Source organism: Ornithodoros turicata, chromosome 3, assembly GCF_037126465.1.
Source record: "Ornithodoros turicata isolate Travis chromosome 3, ASM3712646v1, whole genome shotgun sequence".
NCBI classification, from domain to species: Eukaryota; Metazoa; Arthropoda; class Arachnida; order Ixodida; family Argasidae; genus Ornithodoros; species Ornithodoros turicata.
Window position 1 is genome coordinate 72,157,023 of NC_088203.1, and position 23,588 is coordinate 72,180,610.

General features: G+C 47.5%; 1 protein-coding gene across 9 annotated transcripts in view; it reads right to left on the reverse strand.

The window, feature by feature from the left end:
- LOC135388602 (uncharacterized) overlaps positions 1–23,256 on the reverse strand; it is a 100,230-nt gene extending 76,974 nt beyond the window's left edge. For 7 of the 9 annotated variants that reach the window (XM_064618238.1, XM_064618234.1, XM_064618239.1 and 4 more), the window contains exons 1-5: positions 23,041–23,255; positions 22,882–22,938; positions 22,650–22,753; positions 21,532–21,567; positions 21,150–21,214 (exon numbers count right to left, since the gene is read on the reverse strand). In XM_064618238.1, the coding sequence (XP_064474308.1) occupies positions 21,150–21,214; positions 21,532–21,567; positions 22,650–22,753; positions 22,882–22,898 (222 nt within the window). In that variant the 5' untranslated portion in view covers positions 22,899–22,938; positions 23,041–23,255. Of the gene's footprint in view, positions 1–21,149; positions 21,215–21,531; positions 21,568–22,649; positions 22,754–22,881; positions 22,939–23,040 lie in introns of all 9 variants that reach the window. The other 2 variants (XM_064618237.1, XM_064618233.1) reach the window with 2 other exon arrangements.
- Positions 23,257–23,588: the final 332 nt, after the last annotated feature.

Here is a 23,588-nt window from a genome sequence, read left to right on the forward strand (position 1 = left end):
ACAACAACAAATATTGCACAACACGTTGACGGACTTCACAATGTTCAGAGTAGGTTGTTGTATCAATGTTACTTCTGTGACGCGAGTTCGTGGGCTTTCGGATAGACCTCTACCCGAGAAACGTCATCATGACGTTGGTAGACGACAAACTCCGACTATTCTCTAGAGAGCTGGCCTGAGATTTTCCCTCTCCATCGCGCCCCCCGTCCACCCGGAGCGCGCCAATGGCAGGACGCGTGGGCGGTGTCGGCTGAGTGCCATCTGGGGGCAGAGGTTCGAATGTAGACGGGGACGTGCTCTTGGCGATGCTACATCCACTGGGTCGTTCAATCCACCACGGCCCTGAGTGAGATGGCGCTGCTCGATCTGTGAACCTAGAGTCACTGTACCAGGGGGAAGAGTATCGCATTCGCTTTCCCCGTGCCGCCGCCTCGCTCATTCGCCGAGGCGCGTCACGTGGTGCCCTTTCCTCCTCTTTGCTTCCAACTTCCCGGCGGGTCTACGGGGAACGCAATAGCTGTGACGCATGTGCGTGTACGTTCCTGTGACGCTCTTGCGTTTTTGTACGTGAAATGGACCCCAGAGAGCTGAGGAACTACGAACAACCACGCCTGAATGTTGTGCAGCAACGGGACAGAGTCAGGCAAAGCCTTTTTCTGCATTCCGACGGGTAAAAGTGACGGGACGCGTCGATCGGCACAGAATCGGCCGGAAGGAGCCTTTGCACACTGTATTGAATAACAGTTAAACTGTGCGAAGAACAGCCGGGCGTATCAAAGTAGTGCTTCTCGGATCTTCCCATTGCATTCTCTGTTCTGCGGTGCTAACAAAACGCCACTCTCAGGACCACTTCACACGCGACGACTTCGAGGACAAGGAGAATCGATAGGAAGAAGCTGAAGTGGACGGCAGTCCGAAGCATTTTTGCATACCGGACACCTATCAGGCTGAGGAAAGCTCCTATCCCCAGTTCTTCGCACGCAGTGTTCTCCTAGAAGTCACCAAAAGACTTGCACACTGAAGTTGATGACACCCTAGTATAGGATCAAGGGGAAGTGGAGGAAGGAATGCGTCGAAATACATGTAGATATTCACCTTATCAGGTACTCTGATGAAAACTATGTATGTATGTATGTGAGTGAATCAACTTTGCCGAGGAAGACACCACCGTCACAGATTTCTGAGAACAGAGCATCGAGGATATATGTACAGGACAAACCTGCAGACAAGCCATGAGATGATCCCTTCGACAAGATCGTATTCTTAAAAGAAACGAGCAAAGGCTGAGACGCAATCTAGTGACCTGAAGCTCTCGATCTACTCCTCATAGGAGATCAACTGCTTGCATTGGAGAGGGGGACTGGAAGAACAATCCACAGCACTTTAAATGCGCGTGAAAAAGCGTTGGCATGCGCATAGCCATTGAACGTGTGAAATAGAAATTTAATTGCGAAGAGATGATAATAAAACTGGTGGAGGTTATTTATGCCAATCTAAAGCTGCACAGGCGAGCACTATAGTTTTATTTCCACAAAACAAGTGAACTAAAAGGAAAAAAAAGGCTCTATGGAGCGCAAACGAGACTGGACGATGCCTTACAACGGCGAACACGCGCCAAAATAATTCGTCTCTTAGCTACATAATACAATAAATGATACTGTAGTGACGCTTGTGCCCTGTTTCATTAAGTATTTGCCGAGTCCCACCAGAGGAAGTCACAAAAGTTGCGGTGCACAGCCGCCAAATCAACGCCATGTAACACTAAACTACAGCTATCCTAACACGCGCTCCGCGGCGGCTTGGAAGCAATATGGCTGCCGGAGCAGACGACGTGGAGCGATTGCGATACTCTTCCCCCGGTACAGTGACTCTATGTGAACCTAGCGACGCGCGTTCCTTGGGACCGCGAAAATGTTCGTTTGTTTGTTCGTTTGTTTTTGCTTTTAATGAACTTTTTATGATGGCTTGATTCATTGCCTGTTAGGCGCGGACTTCGAATGGCGCGTTTGCGGCGTCCTTGGGCGATGCCCGCGTTTGTTTGTTTGATTAAATATATGGAACACGCGTTGTTAGAGTGATCTTGATAAGACGTCCGCAGAATCGTTGCGCCCGTGTTTGGATGATAGTAGGGTGTTCTTTGGCGTGTGTGTCTGTGCCTTCCCTTTTACTGAGCATGTCATGCGATTCGTGTGCGATGCGCTGTGGACCGGGACACGGGCGATGAGAGGTATACCCCGTTTTTGTTTCTTTGCCGTTTCGCGGGACACTGCGTCATTATGGACTGTTTCCCTCTGCGTTTTTTTTTCTCTCTCTCTCTTTCATACCCCTTTTTCTCTTCACTGCGTCATGCGACACGTGTTGTTCCGAAAGGAATTTGATGAGATGCCATGCCCGTGCCGTTTTTGTGCGTATGTTTAGATAATGCCGATAGAAGACTCTGGTTCTTTCCCCCTTTTACTGAACATGATGCTGCACATGTTGTTACAGAAGGACTTTGACGAGACGCCCAGGCCGTTTTTGTGCGCATGTTTCGTAATGCTGGCTAATGACGAAAGAAGACTACTTTTTTGGTGGTTTCTTTCATTAAACTTTTGGTGGCACCGTACCGCTGTTAATCAACTGGACACTCAAATCGGACAACAATGATACTCTTTGCTGGACGAGAACTCTTCCAAGAGTGCTGCGTACAAGTTCAGCAGCGGTTTTTATGACAGTCTAACCCAAGAGTCGTCGACCTCTCGAGACGAGTCCACTTGTTTTAGGTAGAGGCACCCATTTTAAGACCTTCTATTGCAGGGCCAGGGCAATGGCCTGACATTCCTTTCTTTCGACAGTGTGGGACGGAATGTTCAAGAACATTGCGGGCATATACGCCATTGCAAGTCACCAGTTCATACCGGAAACGATGGACTACAATTCGCTACGCTGCCAAGGTCTAGAAGCTGAAGAGATACTGAAACAAAGAAAGCGCCGGTACCGCGTAAACCACCCACCATTTTCGGCGTTTGACCCCTCTTTTCTCCTTGTAGGAGAATAGTCCGCATTCACTGAGCGACCCAAAGACGGACTTCACAACACAAAGTTCAGTGACAAAAAGTTCGTTGTGAAAAGATAAGAGGTCAGAACGGCTTAAGACGAAAAAGGAGAACAAATTCTTGGTTCCATTGTATCCTCAAGTATAGCACGTGCCTGGTTGTGTTCTTTCTGAGCTCGTCCTGTCTCAAACTTTATAACTCCCTCCGATGTTTTCTGCAAAAAATCGAAGTCATAAGGTATAAGTGTTTGTCTGTATATCTGTTGCCGTGAGTTCCTGTAGTACACTTGATGTACGTGCTGGACCGTAAGGACGCTGGACTGATGCTGTTATGATTTCGTTAGTTTGAGATGCGCCTATTTGCCTAAGGACTCTTGCGTACCACGGCGCACTGAGAAAAGCAATGCAAGCATATCGGGTGTCCGCCAATTTCATCGAACGCCGGTTCGTGGAACGACGTTTCATCGACACCATTTTATCGAATGCCGTTTCATGGAACGCCACCGGACAGTTGCTCACCAGATAATTGCCCGTCGGACAACTGCTCACCGTTAGAATCAATTTGCCACCATTTTAGATGTTAGGTCAGATTAGAATTAGTCTGCTGGCATTTTAGACGTTAGGTCATGTTAGAATTATAGTGTGGGTATTACAGACGTTAGAATTGGCGTATTAGCATTTTAGACGTTATTATTGTTGTTATGTTAGAATCAGTTTATCGTCACTTTAGGTTCTTGGCGGAGGCGTGTTTTGCAGTTCTTCGCAATCGCAACAATGCAAATATTCGCAACAATCGCGCAATCATATCCTGAATGTAGCAAAGCACATGCGTTAGTAGTGTGCCAACCTATATATATAGCTGTGGCTGACGCTGATACATGATCCCAAAGCTGTTTGCGTGTGGGGATGTTCACTGAATTAAATTTCACGTTTTATCTCTGATGCTTCGTCCTCTGTCACTCACTTATCCGCCGAAAAACACTGATTTCCAACATCGTGATATCGGCGCAAAGCCGGTGGTTATAAAACGGTTGGGGAGTTCGGCTTACGGGATATCGGCATGCGACGCGTGATCCATATCGGGCCATTCCGTATATTCACTCCGGTGTCCGCCCATTTGTTCGAACGCCGTTTGACCGAACGCCGCTTGGTCGAAAGCCGTTTGATCGAAAGCCGTCGTCGCCGTTTCGTCATCGAAAGTTTGGTCGACGCCGTTTGTTCGAAACAAATTTGTTCGAAGGGAGTTCAAAGCTCGCAGTGTGTCCTTAGCACCTCTTTTCTGTAACTTTTGACTCGAGCATACGGAAGCAGGCAATCAGTTTTCTCTGCTTCTCTTTTTTTCTTTTTTTAACTAAACAGGGGAGACCTCTGGTTATGAAATCTACAGCATGTTTACTACCAAAAGAAAGTGCCTCGTGGGCGAATACCAGTGAATGACTTGTACCACCCACTGAATGAATTTTAGAGGAGATGGTGTTTCTCTACATTTGGTGACCCGAACGTGATTTGAACAAGCAACCGTCTGAATCGTTTGCTATACAGAAATAACTTAAACCCAGTTAATGACGTACCCCTACATAGGATATCTATGACAAGATCTGTAGGATTTTTTTTCTTTCTTTTTGCTTCGCCTGCAACTTTCTGTACCGTTCTAGTTCAAGAACTGTATAATGACCGCGCTTGTCCCCTGACACAGGAGCACAGTATATGATTTCTTCCAGAATAGTCATCAGTTGTCCCAGGTCATTCACTCGGCTACTCACCCTACTTATCGAAAGGCCGAACAAATAGGTGCGGTTTTGAGTCAGAGCTGATGATAGGGAAGTGGTTTTAGGAATGACCGAGGTTGAAGCCGTTGTTGAAAATGGGATGAGAATGGGAAATGTCATCCCGCATATCTCGTAATTTTTCATTTTAATTTATTGCCATAAACACATACAATAACACAGTGGTTCATATGTCTACTTTTCCTTTTTGTTTTCCCCTAAGTGATCGAAAGTACGTTATTAACGCGAAGTTCGGTGAAATAATTTATTTGCTGTATTAATTCACAACAAGTCTATCCTACTTAATTTGTAGAGCTAATCTTTTATCGCAGTTGAAATAAAAGTTTTCGTATCCTGGGTTCCTTATATTTCGGCCTTCCGATAATTCGGTTTTCTGACTTTTCGGCCTTCTGATTGTTCGGTGTTTTGATTTTTCGGTCTTCTGGGTTTCGGTCTTGTGATTGTTCGGTGTTTTCATTTTTCGGCCTTTTGATTTTCGGCTTTCTGATAATTCCGCCTTATGAGTTTCGGCCTTATGATTGCCACCCACTGTTGTCATCGCCAACAAAAGCCTGTCCATGCAGTTCCTTGCAACAAATGTCATCTGCATTAATTTCGCAGCCTGCTGTGGTCAGTTGCATTCGTCTCCTGGTTTCACATAGAAAGATGATGCGCGCCCAGTCGATTGACAGCGGTACGGTGCCACCAAAAGTTTAATGAAAGAAACCACCAAAAAAGTAGTCTTCTTTCGTCATTAGCCAGCGTTACCAAACATACGCACAAAAACGGCCTGGAAGTATCGTCAAAGTCCTTCTGTAACAACATGTGCAGCATCATGTTCAGTAAAAGGGGGAAAGAACCAGAGTCTTCTATCGGCATTATCTAAACATACGCACAAAAACGGCACGGGCATGGCATCTCATCAAATTCCTTTCGTAACAACACGTGTCGCATGACGTAGTGAAGACAAAAATGGGGTATGAAACAGAGAAAAAAAAAAACGCAGATGGAAACAGTCCATAATGACGCATTGTCCCGCGAAACGACAAAGAAACAAAAACGGGGTATACCTCTCACCGCCCGTGTCCCGGTCCACAGCGCATCGCACACGAATCGCATGAAATGCTCAATGAAAGGGAAGGCACACACACACACGCCAAAGAACACCCTACTATCACCCAAACACTGGCGCAACGATTCCGCGGAAGTCTTATCAAGATCACTCTAAAAACGCGTGTTCCATATATTTAATAAAACAAACGCGGGCATCGCCCAAGGACGCCGCAAACGCGCCACTCGAAGTCCGCGCCTAACAGGCACTGAATCAAACCATCGTAAAACGTTCATTAAAAGCAAAAACAAACAAACAAACGCGGGCATCGCTCAAGGACGCCGATCATGAAACGTTTATTAAAAGCAAAAACAAGCGAACACAGGAGCCGTCAAAATCCGTCAATTCATTCCACGAAAACAGAAAAAGAAGAAAAAAGAGAGACAGAAATGGGATCATGACTCAGTATTTATCGCCGACAATTTTCGCGGTCCCAAGGAACGCGCGTCCCTAGGTTCACAGATCGAGCAGCGCCATCTCACGGGCCAACTCAGGGCCGTGGTGGATGGAACGACCCAGTGGATGTAGCATCGCCAAAAGCACGTCCCCGTCTACGTTCGAACCTCTGCCCCCAGATGGCACTCAGCAGACACCGCCCACGCGTCCTCCCATTGGCGCGCTCCGGTTGGACGGGGCGAGCGAGGGAGAGGGAAAATCTCAGGCCAGCTCTCTAGAGAATAGTCCGTCAATCGAGAGAGCAAAGAGAGCAACCCGTGTGCTGTCCGTTTTTAATGCGTCAGCATTAGGAGTGTCAAAACGGAAAAAAAGCTGTGTGTGTGTGTGTGTACAGGGGGCGTTTCACCTAAAGTGATAAAAAATTCTGACTGGCGACACATTCGCCGGAGGATTGTGGGACTTTCGGCAATTACCTTCTAGGAACTTTTGCCGCCGTTTAGGAAGGCTTTGGACAATTTTCAATTGAGGGAAATTTATTTTTGTCAATTGAACTGTGAAAATTGCCAAGCGAACCTCACTTTTTTAAACAGAAATATGAAGTCCTCCACGAATAACCGCAGGCCCAACAAAGAATATGCACACTATTGCAACAGAAAGAGTCGAAAAAATAGTAAAAATGACGCTTAGGCCCGCCTGCTTGATTTTCGCAAAGAAGCGCATGCCAAATATGTATTTGGAGGAGTACGTGTTCCCGCCATTTGACTTCTTTGTCATAAGACGGTTGTTTTGCTTCCTTTGTGATAAGACGGTTGTCACCGGCATCAAGGTCAAAGCCAGGGAAATAAAAGGTAAGTTTGATTAGGCCTGCACTGCCTGAACCAGTTCCGGTGGTGCTGCACTCGCCCGTTCGTTTCGCCAGTGCAGCCGAGCGCTCCCTGCACCGTCTCGTTCGTTTCAAACCAGTGCACGCCAAGTGCAGCCCTAGTGTAAGGAAACTCTGCACTCCCGCAGGGGTCAGTTCAATGGTAGTGCAGAGTAATGGCGGCAATGGCAGCAGAAGACACAAGGCAAATAATATTCTCGAACCAAATTCTCGAACGTATCCCGAGAGAGCCGGAAGAGACGTTTGAATTCGAAGTCGAAATAACGATTCACTATAGTTTCGGTGTACATTGGTACACGGTTCCTGTCAGTTCGCAGAAGATTCAACGCTATCACGGTTACCAGGTCGTCGAGTTCTTCGTTCTTGCTGTCAGAATCCACAAGTTCCATGGATGTTTGCACAATTGTTGAACAGTACATTGTGTTCGAAATTAAAAAGCAACAATGCACACGTGATTGAAATGCCACACGCGTTCTTAGAATCCGTAGCGGTGTTAAGACTCGCAGAGAGCAGAAGGCCTGCACTAGCGCTGCACTTCGATATTCGTTTCGCGGCGGCACTAGTGTTGCACCGTTGAACTGGAGCTGGCCTAGTGCTGCGCTAGTTCAGAACTGGCCCTGCACCGCCCGGAACTGGTTCAGGGAGTGCAAGTCTAATCGAACAGACCTAAAGGTGAAACAAGAGGCGGGAACACTTCCTCCTCTCCCGTGCGCTCTTTGCGACAATCGAGCAGGCGGGACTAAAGCGGAAAATTTTCTACTCTTTTTCGAGTATTTCTGTTGTGATATTGTGCATAGTTTTTGTTGGGGCTCTGGTTTTCCGTGGAGGACCTCACATTTCAATTAAACTTTGCAAATTGCCAAGTTTCCCGTAATTAAAAATGGTCAAAAGCCTTCCTCAATGGCGGCAAAAGTTTCCAGAAGGCAATTGCCGAAAGTCCCACAATCCTTCAGCGAGTACGTCACCAGTTAGAATTTTTTATCACGTTAGGTGAAACACCCTGTATATGTATGTGTGTGGTGTGTCTGTGTATGAGATGGCGAAGCCTCACAGAGTCAGAGGTATAAGTGGACATGTAAAGGGGATAAGAGAGGGTAAATGTAAATGAAGGCAAGAGGTAAGAGTGATTAAAGATAATTAGAGGTGATTAAAGGTAATTAAAGCAAGAAAATTGAGTTAAAGGTAACGATTGTAAGATATATGTAATTCAAGATTACCGCGGGGACCATGTGGTTAGCTTCGGTAATTAAAGGGTAATTGAAAGTAATTGAAGCTAATTAAGTGTACTTACATAACACAACAACAATTCGGGGCTTTACGTCGCGATACAACTGCGCTTATACATATAGTAATGGAAAGTGTCGAACTGGAAGCCAAGTATACCGTAGGTGGACAACCGGGAGTTGGGTTTAGACCGGAAGTGGAGACCCGGAAGTGGAAGTATGTAGACTGGAAAAGGTCTTTAATGCTAACGAATCTCTCTCGCATTTACCGCTAAATCGCCACTGAATTTTGTCCTTCGTGTCTCAAGGATGAAAGTAAAAAGGAAAAGAAAGACTTAAGTGAAAAATGAATCATTAGAGGAATTGAGAATTAGAGACACGTGAACGGCACGGTGTTTTGAGTGTGGGGCTGAGTCTCGTGCTTAACTGTTGTGAAAACTTGGCCAGCTGAAGCACCGTGTGCTGGGTTGTCCGACGAGAAATTATTGTTCAATAATGACTTTGCCTGTTGCTGTTTTACTTTTCTGTTAATTACTGTTCTTTGCAGTAAGTTACGCTTTAGAATACCCGCCTGCCCGCCACACGTTAAAACATGAGATGCGGTCCTGTTTGAGCATTACGCAAACTGTACAACGTACAAAAGACAAAAGGGCCCCTCTTTGTGTTTTCGGTGTTTCAATGCTGCACCACACGCTGAAAAGCGACCATACTGCACGTAATAATATGTTATTCCTGATTCTCTGAAAACAGGCGGCGCACGCCTTTGTGTCATTATACGGTTATGATAATTGTCGCAGAATGGCGTGCGCCCCCTGTATTCAGCAAATCAGAAGCGGCAACGATACCATTTCGGGCAGTGGCTGGTTCTCAGTCTCCTATGTGGTGAGGTTCTGCTTTCACAGTGTACACACCTCTTTCCTTTTGCCTTTTCTTGGTGTACCCCTTTCCTCGCCCTCACCAACCATCCTCACTCAAAACAAAAATAGACAAGCCAACAACGAGCATTCGCTTATCCTCGCGTCATGAATGCTAAAATGAAATAATGCTGCATAATAACGCTGAGAGCGACTGTATGCCTGAAATGATATCTTTATCCCTCGCGATTTGCTGAAACAAGAAAGTTTTTTGTGTCATTACGCGGTTCTAGTAATTGCCACAAAAAACGTGCGCGCCCTGTATTCCGAAAGTTACAAGCGAAAAGAATATGATCCTTGACACCTTAATTCCGTAAAACACTAATTTCCAATTTCTCTCACGCTAGGTGACAAGCTCCCAGTAGGTACTTTGTGCTAGTCGTATAAGCAAAATGCAGGGAAATGATGAATGAGACGAACAGTCGATGGCTTTTCGTTCTAGCAGTACTACAAACGCACGCTTCGGTTTTCAGAGTGATTTCGCGAACATTGGCTTCCAGAACACCGTTGCGATTTGATGAGGATTTCAACAAATCACCCGAAACTATTGTTAAAAAATTGCTCAATGCTCAATATATGACATATACATTTAAGGTGGTGCAAGTTCTCGTGACACAGCTTTCGCTACAGGAACTCCTAGGAAACGCGAATAAACGTTCAATTCCTTCATTCTTCTTTTATCTTATTCGTTATTATTTTTGTGTGTGATATTATGAACTCGTACGCTCAAAACTCCAGGCCTTCATGAGCGGTGTACGTACAAAAACGGACAGAAATAGGGCCTGCAGCGAGTTTGACGATTCACAGACTCGTTAAAAGAACAAATGTTGCACAGAATTGTGTAGGTACGTTCTATGTCCGCCAGAAACGTATATACCACACGGATGAGAAAGTTATCCCATCTGAAAACGCAGCGAATAACGTCCGTGTCTGTCCCGCGAAAAGGTGACAGAGCCGTGCACAAAGCGTGTTGCGCGCTTTGAGACGCGCGGTTTGGGGAAGAAGAGAACGGCCGTGGGAAAAGCGTCACATCGCAGTGAAAAACGGCCAAGCGGATGGGACACAGACTGCACAGTGCTGAACACGGACAAAAAAATAAATATTGTCCCTATCGTCTGTATCTCCTGTCCTTGAAAAACGTTGGCGACGCCCGACGCAGCGTCGTGAGCGGGCGGCGGAAATAGACGCGCATTTCCAGAGTCGGGAGAGGAGAGACGTCGAGCCAAAAAAACTGTCATGCCGAATTTCTTTCACGACGTCGGCGAGAGCTGTCGAGAACGACAGCTGGCAACCAATTAGGTGACACAGAAAGGCCGATTTTTCGTCTGCTTTGGACGACGGAAGGCCACTGTGGTGGGAACATGAAAATTGTGTGCGCTGACGAGGCGGCGGAAATGCGCCTCTACTTCCGCCGCCGGCTCACGACGCCGCGTCGGGCGTCGCCAAGTGAGAACTGGCCATAAAGCTACATTCGGGCGTGGAATGTTGGCGACGCGGAATGTTCGCTGGCTGCGTTAAGGCGGGGTCCCATAGCCTCGATTTGAGTAGCAGCAGCAGAGCAACAGCAGCGGAGCAGCAGAGCTGCAGCGACACGAGCGGTCCCATAGCTCTGGGCGAGAGCAGCAGCGCTGCCGAGCTGCGGAAATTCCCAGCTGCGGAAATTCCCAGCTGCCCCCGTAACCGAATTTTGGTTGCTGTACTGCCCTGTTGCTCTGCAGCCTGAGCAGCCGGTCTCGCAAGCCAATCAGGAGGTTGGTTAGTATTGTTTTCGTTCGACGGTGTTTAGGGTTAGCAGGGCGGAGTGTGACGGCCGAAGGTTTGTGTCTGGTTGTTCTGTGATTTGTTTCTGAAGACCTGGACACGCTTGTGATTGCCAGTAGTTTGGAGCGAGTGTTCAATCATCGGGACTGCGTGAAGTGCGCTTTCGGGACATAATTCAGTTCATAAAGTTCAATAAAGTGTTCGAGCGAACATACGTGATACATATGTTGTATACCAGAGTTGTAGCTAACATGTTCGCTTGTTTTCTGGAAAGTACTTCAAAACCCGTGACCTGGTAACGTACAAGCAAATTACGTTCACGTCCATGTTGTGTGAAAACCATACCGACCACATTTCTTGTGAGGGTCGACGACTTGCGAGCTAGGTTGTTGTAAGTGAAACTGACTCTTGAAAAGGGTTCGATAGAGATAGACAATGTTCAGGCTACAAAAAGGTTCGGTAGAGATAGACAATGAACTCGTTACCTTATGAAAAGAGGCAGAAACTAGTGATGACTAGCAGAATAGGCCTTCGTTTTCGTTAGACAGCTTTATTTCACTATCAGCAACGCACCCATTTGACAGTCACAATAAATCAAAATATCGAATCCTAGTAACGAGGCGATATTATATACGAAAAAATCCTGTAGAAGAGTCTCCAACCCCTGCAGATGCTGCACAGCAGTGCAAAAGGACGAACCTACGTTGAATGTCACGAGACTTCTACACATTAACGAAGAGTCAATTAGGTAATATGAGGTTCAGACCACCACCACAATCATTTCACAGTCCACTTGTGAGCTACAGATCCATAATATGTTCCACTCATATCAGCCTTTCACCTAGAATTGCATTCCTACGTGTGTGTACTAAAATGCTTAGCTACTGCGTACGCTTTCGGAATGTTCGAAACGTAAACAATGCCGTAGTTGTCAACACGTTTTGGATCTCCTACGCCGCTGCTGCCGCTAATTCAAAACGAAGCTATGGGACGCCTCTAGCAGCAGAGCAGCCGCAGCAGAAAACTGCTTTGCTGCCATGTTGCCGTGTTGCTGCTGCCGAACCGCTGCTGCTTTGCTGCTGCTGCTCGCATAAAGCTACGGGACACGGCCCTTACATGGAGCGAAGAAGCAGCGGATGCCGCTGCGCGTTCGTTGCGGGGCTGTCAGTGTGTCCAGACAAGAGAAACACGTTGTGGTCAAAGATGAAACGAACAAGCAAGCTTTGGAGACTATTATTCCTGCTTTCTAATAATCAAACTACGCTATAAAAGAGTTATAACCTTCATTAAAAACGATTTTTAGTCCTTTTGGTGCGGTCATAACATTTACGTGCCTATTTCGTGGAACGAGCGCTGAGGTAGGGTGTGGTCTGACTACACTGCGCGTGGAGACCGTCGTAGAAGAAAGAGCCGCTGCTCAGATTGATATGGGGGTCCTCTGGCGCCTTCTTTTGAATAAGAAACTATTGCTCTTGAAGTTGAGAGCGCTTGCGAAAAAAGAGGAAAGGAAAAGGAAGTTCTGGGAGCATCCCATATGGCAGCCAAGCAGCAAGCCGGCTCTTTGCCTGGCTATCCTTTCCTTTCTTTTTTTTTAAATAAACATATACACCCCCCCCCCCCAAGAATTTTTTTTAGACGCGTCCGCTTTTGATGTCATTGCTGGTGCTGGGCGTGGTACAGCGGCTGAAGAGCGCGCGAAGACGACGACGGCTACATACGGAGAGCAGAAGACTGAAGTCTGGACCAGTATTGAGCCCTAATTCGCTGTTTTCCCAGTGCTTCCAGCTGGCCGCTTCCGGGAGCGTCGGACGCCCAGCGAAATTTTCTGGCCTGTCTAGATCGACTGCCGGCGACATAATTTGAAGCCGGTCGTCGAGCGAACGACGCCGGGCGAAGTTCGCCGACTGTTCGTCGCATATTCGCTCCATGTAGCCAGCCCTTTATTCTCCGTCAGCAGTTGGCCACGAAAGCAAATTCAAAAAGCGTGCCTCCAGGAGGCACCAGACTTCCTAGTCGTCTCTGTGGGTTGGCCGCTACAAAGCCTCCCTGCCAGACTCCAGGAGGAACGATCGGCCCATCGTACTGTAAAACGACGATAAAACCTGAGAACCGGAGCAGAAAAGAGACAACACGACACGTTCTGAAAGGGAAAGTGTCGTGTTGTCTCTCTTCTGGTCCGTGTCTCAGGTTTTATCGTCGTTTTACAATGTACCAGCTCACCTGCACCCTTGCACTTCTACTATCATAATGTCTTGGTTGCGCCGGCGGGTGCAGCTTGGGAATGCTGAAGGGTTGGCTCCGGATGTGGGGTGAAGAGCAACCCAGCTCCAAGGCGAGAGGGCTCTGTAAATGCGGGCTTCAGCCAGTCAATGCTGATGTTGTCGGGCCTGACGTTGATAGAGATGGTGTAGAACGTGTCACTGCGGCGCAACCCAGGATGAGGGCCAGAATAAGGCTGCTGCAGCAACATTCGGACTACAACGCGGGGGTAGAAAACGTGCGTTGTGGCCAGTTGCTGCGGAACGTAGGGCATGCGGGAGGAAGTAGCTCGTGTTGGAGTAGGCCGTAGCTCAGCCAATGCTTGGTGGAGTTCATGCGGGACACTTCTGGGGTTGATGGCAGAAGCGGCGCAGGGCTCAAAGAAATCTGCTGGGAGCCTCAGAGTTCTGCCGTAGACTGCACGCGACGTCTGGCTTAAGTGCGGCACGTATGTCGAGCAGGACAACGGGCAGAACGGCATATCAGTGGGCTGGATTCGCGTGGGCCACGATGGCAGCCTTGAGCTGCGGTGAAAGCGTTCCACCAACCCATTAGCAGAGGGATGATAGGATGTGATCCGGATGCGAGTGGTACCCAGAAGTGCCAGTAATGCAGCGAAGAGGTGCGCCAGGGTTAGTGGTGACCGTGGAGGGCACGCCAAATCTGGCAATCCACATGGACAAGAAAGTGGATGAGAGTGCGACAGTGGCAGCGGTGAAGTCTGACATTGGGGCGGCTTCAGGTCAACGCGTGAACAGGTCGATGTCGGTCAAGGGTAGCGATGGCCAGAAGAGTGTGGCAAGGGACCAACGATATCGATGTACACGTGATCGAACCTGGCATCAGGCAAGGCAAAACAACCAATGGGTGCGTGTAGGCCCGTGTTCATTTTCGGCCAGATGAAACGTGCACTGACAAGTCCTTGGGTGGCCCGGACTCCAGGATGAGGAACCGTAGGGGAGCATACGGCCTCGGGGTGGTGGTGGCAGTGTCGCACCACAGCGACACGTCGGAGCCAGGTAGAAAAACGTCATCTAGCTGGCGTCACGGGCGATGGCTTCTGGCGATAGAGGCGTGAGGACTGATACTCGGCTGAGGGCATCAGTGGAGCAGCTCTTGGCACCGGGGACATTGTCAATGCGGGTGGTGAATTCGGCCGAGAACGTCAATTGCCTAATCTCACGTGTGGAATAGCGAGACCTTGCGGACGTGAAGGCGTAGGTGAGGGGCTGTGGTCGCACAGGATGGCGAACTAACGGCCTTCAAGGAAGTGCCGCAAATGCTTCACTGCGAGGTATGTAGCAAGAAGTTCCCTGCCGAACGTGCTATACCTTGAGAGAACTGACGTTCTGAGGCTGTAACAACATAGAAAGGACAAATACATACAAAGCCTCAAATTGCCTAAGAAATTAACGAAGCCGACACTGAAGATTTTTGTTTAAGTTTAATTTGTACAAGCTTTCGCGTGGAGGTCCACGCTTCCTCAGGTACAAAGTGAAGTGGTGACACACATAAGTATATATAGTATAGACACTGCTGTACAAAGAAAGGGAAGAGGAAAGAAGATATGGTGCCACATGTCTGTGTACAGTGAATAGCTGGGCAGACGGATAAGTGACCTCTAACCGTTAAAGAACAGTAAAAGGTGTTGTTGTGAACAAAAAGGCTCGCCAACCCAGTTTCGCGGAAGGGGGGTCAGGAGTATGGGAAACGAGTGGCCCAGAATGGACAAAAGGGAAGGTTACGGATTATCTAACGGAGTACCAGACGATGACTGAAAGTGGGGATTCAAGAATTGTGCACAAATAAATATAGATATATAGCTACTAAATTTACATAAGCGGATATAACGAGCCAGGACTAAGATTCAGACCATTTGGTGTGAGACACTTGAATTGCGAAATTAAGTAGGACTCTCTATTCTTACGTTTAATGTCGGTGCGGAACCCAGATTCTAGCAATATAATTTTCAAATCAGTTTCAAAATCGTGATTAGGTTGATTGAAGTGAATGGCGACAGGAGTTTGGCGGGCATTTAGGATATCAAATTTGTGGCCATAAAATCTTTTTCTCATTGTGTTGGAGGTTTCACCGATGTATTGTGAATTGCACTTGCTGCAGAATATCAAGTAACAAATATTGGGTGAATTACAGTGGAGTGAATGACGAATTTTCAAACAGAAGTCACCCAAAGTGCTACGGGCAATGGTGGACGGCGCGATAAATTTACAGGTCTGGCACCGTGTACTACCACAGGGATAACAACCCGGCGAGCGCTTCATCATGCATGATGACGTGAGGATGTCGCGCAAATTTTTCGATCTACGGAATGCTACTAATGGGGGAGTGGGAAAAATTTCCTTTAATTGCTCGTCAGCATGTAATATATTGAGGTGGCGTCTAAGAATGGAATTGGTATTGACAAGTGATTTATGATATGTGGTGGATAAAACTACATTACTTAAGTCCTCTTTGCGTTTCGGGGTGAATAAGGACTCCCTGGATAGGCTAGATGATTTGGCAAACGAGTCATGGATGAGTTCAAATGGGTAATTTCTTTTTTCGAAATCAGATACCATTTGCTGAGCATGTTTTACAAAATCAGTCTGATCTGAGCAGATTCGTTTCAGGCGCAATAACTGACCATATGGAATACTCCTTTTCTGGTGATTGGGATGATAGCTTTCATAGTGGAGATACTGGCGCTTGTCCGTTGGTTTCTTGTATAGTTCAGTGGTCAGCCTAGCTGGACGCCGGACTCCTCTAGAACTAGCCCCCTTATTGACAATTACATCAAGGCCGTTCACAAGGATATCAAGACAAATTATTCGAAATCTATTGTACACACTGATAACTTGTCTAATTGTGAGAAAGTAGCGCTACGAAATCTTAAAGCCCGTAATGACATTATTATCAGACCAGCGGACAAGGGTGGCGGTATAGTTGTTCTCAATACATCCGACTACATCGCGGAAGCAGACAGGCAGTTAAGTGACCGCTCATTCTACAGAGCTATCGATCAGGATCCAACCCCTTCCTTTTGTCTTCTTATTAATAAGAAAATTGATGAACTCGTCACTAGTAAACTTATCCCGTCCCATATTTCCAAATTCTTGCGTCCTAAGAACGTTACACCAGGTAATTTTTATCTTTTGATCAAAGTTCATAAACCCAATAACCCTGGGAGACCCATTATTTCAGGAATAAACACACCGACAGAGAAATTATCCTTAGTTGCTGACCACTGCATCAAACACATCCCACCCCTTCTCCCATCCTTTGTCAAAGACACAAACGATTTCCTTTCCAAAATTAACGCTGTCCATGACCATTTCAGTAACCATGGTGACATTTTGTTGGCAACAATGGATGTCGTTTCGCTATACACTAACATTCCCAATGACGAAGGTCTCTCTGCTGTTGAACACTTCCTTAATTCTCACCCTTCCGATATTCTTCCCATGCCCGCTATCATCCCCCTTTTAGAACTAGTTCTTAGCTGTAATAACTTCGTATTCAACGATCAACACTTCGTCCAAATTCATGGCGCTGCCATGGGCTCCCGGGTTTCACCTAATTATGCCAATTTATTCATGGGTCGTTTTGAAAACTCAGCCCTCAATTCTTTCCCCCTTAAGCCACTTATATATCTCAGGTTCATCGACGACATTTTTGTCCTCTGGTCTGGTGATGAGGCATCTCTGCAGTCATTTTTTGATCACTTCAATTCTCTGCATAGCAAAATTAAATTTACCTGTAACTATTCAAGGTCATCCATCAACTTCCTTGATGTGACAGTGTCATGTAAATCTGGTAGGCTGACCACTGAACTATACAAGAAACCAACGGACAAGCGCCAGTATCTCCACTATGAAAGCTATCATCCCAATCACCAGAAAAGGAGTATTCCATATGGTCAGTTCTTGCGCCTGAAACGAATCTGCTCAGATCAGACTGATTTTGTAAAACATGCTCAGCAAATGGTATCTGATTTCGAAAAAAGAAATTACCCATTTGAACTCATCCATGACTCGTTTGCCAAATCATCTAGCCTATCCAGGGAGTCCTTATTCACCCCGAAACGCAAAGAGGACTTAAGTAATGTAGTTTTATCCACCACATATCATAAATCACTTGTCAATACCAATTCCATTCTTAGACGCCACCTCAATATATTACATGCTGACGAGCAATTAAAGGAAATTTTTCCCACTCCCCCATTAGTAGCATTCCGTAGATCGAAAAATTTGCGCGACATCCTCACGTCATCATGCATGATGAAGCGCTCGCCGGGTTGTTATCCCTGTGGTAGTACACGGTGCCAGACCTGTAAATTTATCGCGCCGTCCACCATTGCCCGTAGCACTTTGGGTGACTTCTGTTTGAAAATTCGTCATTCACTCCACTGTAATTCACCCAATATTTGTTACTTGATATTCTGCAGCAAGTGCAATTCACAATACATCGGTGAAACCTCCAACACAATGAGAAAAAGATTTTATGGCCACAAATTTGATATCCTAAATGCCCGCCAAACTCCTGTCGCCATTCACTTCAATCAACCTAATCACGATTTTGAAACTGATTTGAAAATTATATTGCTAGAATCTGGGTTCCGCACCGACATTAAACGTAAGAATAGAGAGTCCTACTTAATTTCGCAATTCAAGTGTCTCACACCAAATGGTCTGAATCTTAGTCCTGGCTCGTTATATCCGCTTATGTAAATTTAGTAGCTATATATCTATATTTATTTGTGCACAATTCTTGAATCCCCACTTTCAGTCATCGTCTGGTACTCCGTTAGATAATCCGTAACCTTCCCTTTTGTCCATTCTGGGCCACTCGTTTCCCATACTCCTGACCCCCCTTCCGCGAAACTGGGTTGGCGAGCCTTTTTGTTCACAACAACACCTTTTACTGTTCTTTAACGGTTAGAGGTCACTTATCCGTCTGCCCAGCTATTCACTGTACACAGACATGTGGCACCATATCTTCTTTCCTCTTCACTTTCTTTGTACAGCAGTGTCTATACTATATATACTTATGTGTGTCACCACTTCACTTTGTACCTGAGGAAGCGTGGACCTCCACGCGAAAGCTTGTACAAATTAAACTTAAACAAAAATCTTCAGTGTCGGCTTCTGTATTTTGTTTATGTGATCTACAGGACTTGACTCCCCTCTTCGTATACGCATCTAAGAAATTAACGATGAAAGATGAAAGTCACTGAAATGGTTAGCCAGCTGTAGGACTCGAACCCACATCTTCTGGATTTCCGGTCCAGGGCTCTACCGCGTCGATCCCGTCGTATGAATGTGTGTATGAGTGAGCAAAAATGTAAGAGTGAAAGGGGGTTGAGTGAGAGAGTGTCTGCTTTGTCCCTTCAGATGACGCACCCTTGGAAGTCGCTGGGGAGGTGTGTTAGCTTAGCTCAATTGGTAGAGCCCTGGACCGGTAATCCAGAAGATGTGGGTTCGAGTCCTACAGCTGGCTAACCTTTTCAGTGACTTTAATCTTTCAGTGCTATACCTTGTCTCTACAGGTTTGATGGCCTTTGAGAAGAAAGCAAGGGTGCGCCAGTCGTCGCTCAATTGCTGATGGAGCACTGCGCCAACAGCAGTGTAAGGAGCGTCCACCATAAGGGCCGTTGGCGCGTCAGGACTTGAGTGGTCGAGAAGAGTGGCCGAAGCGCGGAGCGATTTGATAGAAGTGGAAGCTTCGGATGCTTCGCTTGTCCAAGCGAGTGTGGCAGACGGTGCGTTGCGCTGCGCATGAGTTCTGCGAGAGGACGAAGCGTGGGGGCACAGTGTGGAATGAAACGCCTGTAAAAGTTTACAAGGCCCACAAAACGGCGTAGCTGGCGCACTGTTTGGGGCTGAGGAAAGCTGGCGATCGCGTCGACTTTCTGCTGGACAGGGGCAATGCCTTCAGCGGAGTCGACGTGGCCGAGGAATTCCATGAGGTGGAACAGAGGCGGTTCGAGTCGGTCGCAGGAAGTGGCGAGTAACACGCTGGGAGCTGCGCCAGTGTCAACAAGGAACCGGGTCTTGGTGGTGCGGTCAGTAACGTAACACAGGCGACTCGTTGCTTTTGTTGGGGAAACGGTGGTCCCCATCAACGGTTCCGGGGAGTGTTCCCGACCAGCCGCAAGGTCTGGGGCATCTCAGGGCGGCATCGCCGAGGCGCTCGTGGTACCAGCCAGTACCAGGTTGTCGGCGTCAATAGAAGGTGAGCGCCGACGCTGAAATCGTGGGGGGAAGCGACGAGACCGGCGTGATGTACTAGTGGAACGGCTTGGGGAGCGGCGATGTGGGTCAGCAATGGTGAGAGCGGCAACAGTTTCTGAGAGGCGTTGAATCTCACCTCGCATGGCTGCAAATTCGTCGCTGAGATTAGAGGACACCGTGGAAGGAGGCGGTTGCGAGAGGTCTGTATCTGTCACAAACAGCGGCGATGGTAGGGGTAGCCACTTCCATAACGTTATCTTCATGCTGAGCCAGAGGCAGGGCTGAGACTGTGGCCAGAACCATTTGCACAGTGGGTGGAAGCCTTTGCAGAAAAAACTCTCGAAGCAGGGCTTCGTCAAAGGTAGCAGCTCGGTCAGTGAGAAGAGCTGCATAGAGCGAAGCAACTGGAAAGGCCGGCGGTCGCCAAGCTCCTCTGAGGTAAATAGCTGTTGAAGCGGCTTCCGTTCCGACAGCAGAGGGCGCTGGGGAACAGCAACTCTCAAGGCGTCGTTAGGTTTGGCCACCGGTGGAGTGGATACGATGTCGGCGGCGTCCATCGCAATTTCTGGGGGAAAGGAAGCGACGATGTGCCGGGACCGGGTGAATTGGGATGTTGTTCCGCCGAGGAGGAATTGAGCTTCGACTTGCTGAAACCAGATGCTGGGGTTGCGAAGCCAAAATGGCGGCAGACGAACGGCGACGTTTCACCGCGCATTTGAGTTTCCATTAAAGGTTCACTTCGTACAGGTCGTAGAATCATGCTTTTCCGACACTCAATTTTTAAAGTTTCGCACCGCATCTGCAGCTAAGGAAGACCCAGCCTGAGTTACATCATGATGACATAGCCCATGCATATGAATGGCTGCTTAGCGTAGGTTGTTGTCTCAGAGCTACTGAATTCGCATTTGTGCCGAGATATAATAAGTGAACAGTCAAGGATATATACTATTGTTTATGGGTGAGAGTTCTGATGCAACCATGATGCGCTCAAAACGGTGTTACATTACTGTATAGGAACACGTCTGGCGCTAATCCAGCAAGTGACATTTTATCACATGAGTCTAAGCTACTTGCACAGGCCTGTCGGTCATCAAAGGCCGCTCTGATTGGGATTGTCCGTGCGACTTTTTTCCAGAAGGGGAGACTCGCATTACTCCGAATTATGACGTTTCAAGGTGTACATTGAGCTTGAGGCATAAACGCCGGAAGCGGACGGCGGACACAGCTCATAACTCAGCCTTCACCTTCCGCGCTACTCTAAGGATCCGGCGTCTGCTCATGTGATGCATTATATTAAATTGCACAAAGACTGCTCTACTTCGATCCTTATTGCGAAAGGGCTGCAATTATTCCATTCCTCACATCACTACCAGCAATGGGATAGAGTATCGCCCCTGGCGATGAAGCTCCCCATCCATCATGATAAAAATAAAGTTGTTGTTGTTACTAATTCGTGTCGAATTTTCGGAGTTATTGTCGGTGACGAACGAGGAGAAGATCGGCGCTATACTTTCCGAATCGATCGGGACGGATGAGACAGTCCCTTTAAAATGCAATTAGAAGTGTACTCACAGCACGGAAGTAAGATACAACCTCGCCTTCCTCCTTCTTGGGGTTCACAATGGCAGCTATGAGAGCTGCGTGGCAAAATAAAATGAACAATTAGGAAATACATGGTTCCGTGAAAACACGGCCAGTGCAACTCCGCTTATCGGAACGATCGGTTGGTGACCCGACCTGCTGGGAACGAATCCGGCGGGATAAACTGTGAAACGTTACAGGACATATAACGTTCGAGACCACTATGTATAATGTATCTGGTGCACGGATGGCTACAAAGGTAAAAATATTTCAGCCGATCATTCCTGCTGTGTCCTCCATGGGCCAGCCGTTGTCGTTCCGATAACAGGGTTTCGCACGGCCATCCGTTCCCAGAGTTCGAGGCCACACTCACCGGGGCACCCACCGAAACCTGCAGCGCTTCCGCCCCCTGAAATTAGGGATACACTAATTACAACGGAACGTCCACAAGACGTTCAACCCTATTCGAAGGAGTGATCACACACCCTGAGACATTTTGCGCGCTCACTATCCCTACAAAAATGCACATAGCTGTTCTTTTTTCAGAGGAGGCCGGCGGTTATAGAGCGAGTTAGAGTATCGTAAGCGCACCACAACTATACGTCCCTATACGTCTTGCGGATAGGGTGCGGAGTGCCTTTCAAAGTGCGGACGCCTCCCATGGTACTACTCTGACTGCGCCGACGTGCGCGGCACCAATGACCGATGGAAGGAACTCAATGGGTTACTGTAACGTTCCGACCGCATTGCTGTTTTGTTTAACTGCTGTGTCATCCCTTTATGTACCTCTTTTGTCTATCAAGTACTGCACAAATGAGGAATAAGTCATGGTCCAACGTTACGTGCTTGCATGCAGTTCGTGAGGTTCTCGAAACCATGGTCGAGCCTTGTCGGGAGGCCATACTGATTCCACGAGACGAATTCGGAAAGGGGGCTTCCATTCACACTTAGTGACTCGTTGGTCCGTAAAGCATTTCAGCCTCCGACTTAGCGCTCTGATTGACTGACAACAATACCGAGTTGGAATCGGAGAGCGCAAGGCTCCAAGACTTCCCAATATTCTACACAAGCTCTCGTGGCCTAGTGGTTACGATGACGACAATACACGCTGGCATTGGGAGGTGACCTGGGTTCCGATCCGGGCGCCAGCTCTGCGGTCTGGGTGTTTTCTGAGTTTTCCAGGACGCCCTATCCCGCGTGCGGTATAGTCGTCACCAATTTCGTCCTCAATGCTTTGTTTTCCGTGTTTTAGTTAAAATTCCCGCCTAAGCGTGGAGGACCACGGCGTTCCGTTCCAACATCGCCACCACTACCACCACCCTAATATTCCAGGCTCACCACCACTACCACCAAAACTGTTCTGATACAAGGTAAGAAATCCTGCACTGCCGAAATGTTCGGAAGCCTTTACAGAAACGTCGTGGTCAGTACCAGGGTTGCTGAGATCAGGCAGCATCGAAGGGAGAACTAGGATAAGTTGTGTGGTCTCACCTGTACTCTTGGGTTCCTTAGCAATGAGCGCGATGAAACGCTGCACTAAGTAGTAGTAGCCTTGCAAATACCCTGGGATATGGCGTAGGTCGAGAACAGACGCGCTGCAAATTGATAACATGTTTGTCATACTAGCCTGGTTTCATCGGTAATATTCAAGCAGATACTATATTAAACAATAACTAAAGGTGGGCAGGAAAACATCGATTTATAGGTGCGCTTGCACAATTACCCGTCGTCTGATGACATGGTTGAAGTAGTGAGGCCACAGGAACTTCGAAGGATTTCCCTACGGGGTGGATGACCGCACAATTAAACATAATCGTTCCACGACCGCGTTAAGAAGGACGTGTTCACTTGCCATTCAGAAACTTAGTCTTGCAAAACGTACCTGAGCAATTAGTGTAATAACAAAGAGTAGCGATGAAACAACCAGTTTCGAAGGCCCGCAGGTGCTGCATATAAAGATGTGAGACCAGCATGCCATGCACGAAGTCACATCTTCATTTTCGTCAACATGTGCTTGTTCTACTGACAATTCAGCAATGTGTATCGTACTGTATCGTACCGTCCACCGGGGAATATCGTGCTGTTGTACTTACTTCACATCTGCATGATTAAAAGCGGTAAAAAACTTTACAGTGCAGTCAAAAAAGAAAACAGGTGAAAACGAACGGGACGAACACAGCACACAGCCATAGTCCCTTAGTGGCTCACGGCCATCCTTTCATTGGAAGAAGAAGAAGTATTTGGTAGTGGAAGGGGTAGTGCGGTGAGCGCGCCATCGAAACTAAAGACGCTGCGGAAGATGACCGCAAGGCAGCGCTCACGCGACTTTCACTGCCAAATTCCCAGCTTTCGTGGACAGCGACGCCTTGCTCCCTCTCGCGATCATTGAGTGAAACTTGCCGCCAAGACAATAGAAAAGTGCTGTAGCTC